This window comes from Dictyostelium discoideum (genome assembly GCF_000004695.1).
Source record: "Dictyostelium discoideum AX4 chromosome 5 chromosome, whole genome shotgun sequence".
Classification (NCBI taxonomy): Eukaryota; Evosea; class Eumycetozoa; order Dictyosteliales; family Dictyosteliaceae; genus Dictyostelium; species Dictyostelium discoideum.
The window spans coordinates 4240438-4247142 of record NC_007091.3 but is presented as its reverse complement, the minus strand read 5'-3'; the positions used below and the strand labels follow the sequence as shown (position 1 = coordinate 4247142).

Below are 6705 nucleotides of genomic sequence, written 5' to 3'. Positions count from 1 at the left end.
AAATGTTAAATGAGTAATTGTCATTGGTAATTGGTCTTCTTTTAATTTAAATTCACTATTCCAAGTTAAATGTGTGATTGATGATGATAGATTGTTAATTGGCTGATTGAAATTCTTACCAACTTGCAAATGTTGTACTGATAGTGGGATAGTGTTAGTGTTTGATACCATTTGATTAAACATTCCGTTGAAAATTAAATTACAAATTGAGTTTGGTATACTACCTTCTGTTAACACTTGATTAAATGACCACCCAAATGTTAAATCATAAACACCGAATGGTATTACATTTTCAGGTATTGGTTGATTAAAGTAGTACCCAAAGTGAATTGATTTAACAGTTTTTGGAATTTCATCAATTTCAATTGGTTGATTGAAAAAGTTACCAAATTTTAAACTTAATAAACCATATGGTAATGTATTCTTTCCGATCACTTTATCAAAACAATGACCAAATTCTAATACTCTAACTTTTGATGGTATCACACCAGGTTTTAAATTTTGATTATAACAATGTGAAAATTTTAAAAATGTTGTTGATGAAGGTATTGAACCAACTTGTAAAATTTGATTAAAACAATGACCCAATTCTAAATGTTTAATACTGTTTGGTAAATCACCCGGATATATAATTTGATTAAATCCATGACCTAATACTAATTTTGTAATTGAATTTGGTAAAATAGTTTCAGAGAATGATATATTATAATTAAACCCAAATGTTATCTCAACCACTGATCTTGGTATTATAAATTGATCTGGTATTGGTAAATTATAATCTAATCCTAAAATTAAATGTGAAACATCTTCTGGAATAATCCCCTTTTTTATAACTTCATTTTTATTATAAAAAAATAAATTATTTTCATTTGTTTGATTATTAATAAAAATTGTTGATTTAGTTCTTTCATAAAATGGTTCTAATGTAAATGATACTAAATCACTAAAATCTTCAATATTGTTTAATTGAGATTCTTTAGTTGTAATTAATATATGATGTTTACAATTGTTATTACTATTAAAAATTAAAGGTACTGATTTTTGAAATTCATTTAAATTTTTTAAATTTGCATTATCAAATAAAATTAACCAATTATTATTTGTTTCATTCAAATATTTATAAAGTTTTTCATTTACAAGTATTGGTAAATTATTTATATTTGTTAATTTATCAAATAGTTGAATATTATTATTATTATTTTCATTTTCATAATTTTCAATATACATTGCGAATGTTGATAAATCTTTATCCATTGATTCATTATGAATCATTGTAATTAGGTCATACTGGTCATTAAATAATTGACTATAGTTTTTAATTAATGTTGTTTTTCCAATTGATTTATCAGATTCAATTAATGAATTACCATGTTTATCAACTTGAATTTTCAATGAATTTAATACTCTTCTAATATCATCATCCGATCCAAGTATTTCAATAGTTTTATCATCCATTGCTACTAAATTTATATTTTCTTTTGGTGGTTGTAATAATTTTTTAAAACTATTTAAATTTACATTAATGGATGAATTACCTTCATTGTAAATTAAATTATTTATTTTCATCTTTTTTTTTTTTTTTTCCAGATATTATTTTTTTTTTTTTTTTATTTTATTTTTTTTTTTGGAAAAAGATATTTTCTAAAAATAATTAATAAAATATCTAAAAATTTTATTTGAATTAGTTTAAACCAATTTTTTTCAAACTCATCTAATCAAATTTTAAAATATATTACTTTTTTTTTTTATATAATAATAATAAAAGTTGTAAAAATTTAATTACCAAAAAAAAAAAAAAATGGTTACAAAAAAAACACTTGTTATTTAAATAAAAAAATAAAAATTTAAAAATAAAAAAAAAAAAAAAAAAAAAAAAAGGTGAATTTAAAATAATAAAAAAATAATAAAAAATTAAAATTACTAAAATTAAAAAATTAACCTGTGGTTATTGATTACTAATATTGTGGTTGTGTTATTATTTTTATTATTTTTATAATTATCAACACAAAATAAAAAAACCCCCTGATAATCAAATAATTCAAACAATTGAAAAAAAAAAAAAAAAAGTAACCACACCCACACATTTGGCTCAACAATCAAGAATTTTTTTATTTTTATTATTCTTTTTTTAATTTAAATTCCTTTAAAAAAGCTGATTATATCATTTCGGTAATATATCAGTAATGGGTTAACTTTTTTTTTTTTTTTTTTTTAACTATGATATTTTTCAAAGATTTTTTTTAAAACAATTAGCCTTTAATTGGAATTGTATTCTTTTTCCTTCGTTGTTGAATTATTTAAATTTTTTCATTTCAAAATTTTTTTTTTTTTTTTTTATTTTTTTAAATCTTTGTCAATCCCACTAAGATATTTTCTATTTTTCCATTTTTTTTTATTTTTTTATTTTTTTTATTTTTTAATTTTTTTATTTTTTTTTTTGTTTATTATAATAATAATAATTTTTTTTTTTTTTCAAATTGCCTAGTCGGTATTTGAATTAATGATCAGGTAACACTGATATTATTCTAAAAAACCCAAGGTGATTTCTGGTGATTACTTTTTTTTTTTTATTTTTTATTTTTATTTTTTAATTTTTAATTTTTTATTTTTTTATTCTTAAAATTTAAAAATAGATAACTGATTTACTTTTAAAAGAAAGAAATTATACAAACTTATGTATTATTCAGTTTGATAAAACACTTTTCATGTGGGGAATAATTTTAAGTGTGTTTACAAAATGGTGGTTGTTGTTTAGAAGGTTCACTATTTAAAAATTGTAGAAACTAATAAATTTATTTTATGGTCCCAAAAAAAATAATTAAGTTTGTTCATTTTAGTTTTAATATGATAGTAAAATTTAAAAAATATTTCTTTTTTTTTTTTTTCTTTATTTTTTATTTTACATTATATTTTGTTTTAATATATTATTTTTGTTGTTATCATTTACAAAATTGATTTTTTATATGAAAAAAAATTATTTCAAAAATGTTTCAAACAATAAGATGTGTGTGAACCTTTTTTTTATTTTTAATTTTTTTTATTTAAACAATTTCAAACAATGTTTGTTTTTTTTTTTTTTTTTTTTTTTTTTTTTTTTTTTTTTACTTTTTATTTTTTAAATATTGAAAAAAATTTCATTTATTTGTTCTTTTGAAATCTAATAGATGATATCATTATTATAAGAATATTTACATATTATAATAATGATATCATCTATTAGAATTACATATTTCATAAAAATTAAATAATATTTACCTGTAAATGGAAGAAGATTCAGATAATGGAAATCCTTCACTTGATGTTATTAATATGGATGGTGGTTCAAGATATGTTGATATTTCAATGAAGAGAAATTAGTTTTTATTAGAAATGTAAGTTGTTCAATCACTGAAATATTTTAATTTTAAAAATAATATTGATAATAATTAATTTAAATCTATTTCTATAATTTTTAATAATATAATTTTTAAATAAATTTAGAATATTGAGCTTTTGAGCAATGGTTATAATGGGTTTGTAATTGAAAAGAAAGTAAACTTTAATTCATTTACAAATGATCGTAGTAATAATAAAAATGCATTCTTATTAAATGGATTGGTAATAATTAATAAATTAAGTGAATCAGTTTTCCATGGAACAGTTTCAATGGAAATGAATAGAATAATTTTAAATTATTACAATACATATGGCTATATTGGAGGTTCAGGTAGTGCTGATGTTATTATTAAAGAGAATACAGATTATAATCCAGATGGTTCTTTTGAAATTTTACCAAGTCAATTTCCAAGAAGTGTATTATTAGTATTTGAAGTAAATTATAAATCACAAAGTAAAAAAGAAGCGTTCAATAAATGTAGATGTTTTTTTGGCAATAGTTCTATAAACATTGTTATTTTACTTCACCTTTATTCTTTAGGTGTTGGTCAGAACTCTGCTGTTCTTTTTGATCGTACTTTTAGTATTGTAGATCCATTAAAAATAATTTCTTTTGGTTCTCAAAGATTCACTGAGATTGATATCAGAAAATATATAAACTTATCAAATAATAATACACCAATTACAGGTTCATTATTTAATAATGATAATGTAAATAATACACCAAATAACCCAATCTACACCATTACCATCCAACCAAACTCATTATTTTTTCAAAATTCATCATTTCCAAATAATCTTCCTGCATTAGCTATTGACCTTTTTACAATCAAACAAAAAATTTATTCAATTCCATTTCAATATTTAAATTAATTAAAATTTTTTAATTCTACTTTTAATTTAGCTAGATTACAACAATATACACAATAATATAGTTAAAATTATTATCCATTTTTGATAGAAATTACATGATTTTTAGTGATTAAACTACATTAAGACGCAAAAAAAATAACAATAAAAAATCAAACACAATTTAGGGGCGTGAGTTAATGAATATTCATTATAAATCGTTATTTGAAAAAATTTAAAATTGAGTTTTTTTTTTTTAAATAAATAAAGAAATACAAATTTTTAATTTTTTCCATTTAATTATTAAATTACTTAATGTATCTATATATATATATAGACTGGTAAACCAATTCTATATAGATTTATCCAAATCTTTAATAACAAAAATAAAAAAAAAAAAAAAAAAGAAAAAAAAAATTAATTTCTTGATGATAAAAAACAAATTTTAATTTATTGAGTGAAACTAGTTTTTGATGATGATTTTGATGTTGACGATGATGATGATGATCCTCTAGAATTGCTATTTGGGGAATTTGTAATTTTCAAAGAAATTAACATAATGGATTTGTTTGAAACTTGGCATCTTATATCACCTGCAAATACTATTTTATCAAAAAAAAAAATAAAAAATATAAGAATTTATTAATTGAATATTTTTTTTTTTTACTTTTTTTTTTTCCAAAAAGTCTTACACATGGTTGAAATAATTTATATATATTTATATTTATATAAAATAAAAAAAAAATAAAATAAAATGGTTGAGAGATTGATTGAAAAATAAAAAAAAAAATAAAAAAATAAAATTTTATTTCGGCGTCGGTTGGTGACTGATAAAAAAAAAAAAAAAAATTATTAAAAATAAAATAAAATAAAAAAATAAAAAAAATATCAACAATAAATTTATAAAATAAAAAAGACAAAAAAACAATAAAATTTGATTTTAATAGTAATTTTATTAAAATAGGTTAAGTTGGAAAATTAATTGATTAATATTCTAAATGCCAAATCTAGTTCTACCTCCACTTGTTGAATTTGAAGGTCCTCCTTTATTTCCTCCTTTTTTTTTTCAGTTTTTAAAAAATAAAAAAAAAATTATTAGTAATCACTTTTTTTTTTTTTTAAAAAAAAAAATTGGTCATTTACCATAATTGGAATGAGCATATCTTGGGCCATTCATTTTATTTTATTTTATTTTAATTAATATTTAAACAATTTATTGATTACTTTGATTTATATAAAAAAAAAAAAAAAAAAAAAAATTTTAAGTTCTAATTTTTTTAAAAAAAAAAAAAAAAAAAAAAAAAAAAAAAAAAAAAAAAAAAAAAAAAAAATTATATTTTAAAATTCAGAACGATGCACGAATTTTATTCAAAACCATGCTCGAATTTTGATCCAAAATAAAATAAAAAAGAAAAAAATAAAATAAAATAAAAGAAAATTCCATCGACAATAATTTTGTTTAAAAAAATAATAAAAAAATAATAATAATATGTTGATGTATTAATAATTATTACAGGTAATATTTATTAATAATGTTTTACAATTGTAAACTTTTTTTATAAAGAGAAAACTGTTGTTCTTGATGAATAAGATGAACGAGATGAGGAGGAACTATTTCTTGTAGAATTGCTAACAAAGATTACAGTTGCTTTGCCTATATTCATAGTTTATAATAAAAAAATACAAAAAATAAAATAAAATAAAAAAAAAGGGTTAGATTTATTTTTTTATTTTTATTTCCTAAAAATAAATAAATTAAATTCCTACTTTTGGAGTTATAAGATAAATTCATCATTTTTGATTATTTGTAAGTTTTTTAAAAAAAATTAATTTAAGGGGGGGATATATATAAAATATTGATTAAAATAAAAAAAATAAAAAAAAAAAAGTTTAAATAGAATCATTTTTAAAAAAAAAAAAAAATAAAAAAAAATATAGGCATTAAAAATGAAAATATCTGAATAAAAATTTGTGCAAAGGTCGAAAAGTAAAAATTGAAAAAGTGAATCAATTTTTGGTAACGGTTGGTCAACTTTTTTTATTTTTTTTTATTTTTTTATTTTTTATTTTTTTTTTTTTTAATATATCTAAATATGTTGTGATTATAATCATAACCATTATAATTGTTTGGCTTAATTAAAAAAATTAAAAAAATAATCCAGAAATTTTTTTTTTTTTTTTTTTTTTTTGGAAATAATAAATATTATGAATTTGAAATAAATAATTTCAACTATTTTCAATTATTTAATTTCTATTTTGGTATATAGGTTTTTTTATTTTTATTATTTTTTTTTTTTTATTATTTATTATTTAAATAAATAATTAAAATTAAAAATATAAAAAAAAAAAAAAAAAAAAAAAATTAAAGTATAAATAAAAATTTTTATTGACTAACTTTAAAGTTCCAATGCACAAATCAATTTTTTTTTTTTTTTTAATTTTTTTTTAATTTTTTTTTTTTTTTTTTTTTTTTTTTTTAAA

At 18.1% G+C, this 6705-nt stretch overlaps 4 protein-coding genes across 4 annotated transcripts in view; 1 reads left to right on the top strand and 3 right to left on the bottom strand.

Moving 5' to 3' along the window:
• The window catches only part of DDB_G0290545 (hypothetical protein), a gene marked incomplete at both ends in the record, with an annotated part of 2238 nt that extends 672 nt beyond the window's left edge, over positions 1–1566 (bottom strand). Inside the window, one exon of the mRNA XM_630550.1 lies at positions 1–1566. This exon is cut by the window's left edge and continues 672 nt beyond it. Within this exon, the coding sequence (XP_635642.1) occupies positions 1–1566 (1566 nt within the window).
• Positions 1567–3261: 1695 nt separating this feature from the next.
• Positions 3262–4248, top strand: DDB_G0290543 (hypothetical protein; the record flags this gene model as incomplete). Its single annotated transcript, XM_630549.1, has 2 exons — positions 3262–3330; positions 3481–4248. 2 exons carry the CDS (start codon positions 3262–3264, stop codon positions 4246–4248), a joined length of 837 nt encoding a protein of 278 aa, XP_635641.1.
• Positions 4249–4674: 426 nt separating this feature from the next.
• DDB_G0290657 (hypothetical protein) lies at positions 4675–5397 on the bottom strand (the record flags this gene model as incomplete). The annotated part of the gene is made up of 3 exons (XM_630548.1): positions 4675–4826; positions 4892–5051; positions 5368–5397. The coding sequence occupies 3 exons, from the start codon at positions 5395–5397 to the stop codon at positions 4675–4677; spliced, it is 342 nt and encodes a 113-aa protein (XP_635640.1).
• A 383-nt stretch (positions 5398–5780) lies between these two features.
• Positions 5781–6019, bottom strand: DDB_G0290655 (hypothetical protein; the record flags this gene model as incomplete). The annotated part of the gene is made up of 2 exons (XM_630547.1): positions 5781–5878; positions 5992–6019. 2 exons carry the CDS (start codon positions 6017–6019, stop codon positions 5781–5783), a joined length of 126 nt encoding a protein of 41 aa, XP_635639.1.
• Between the last annotated feature and the right edge of the window lie 686 nt (positions 6020–6705).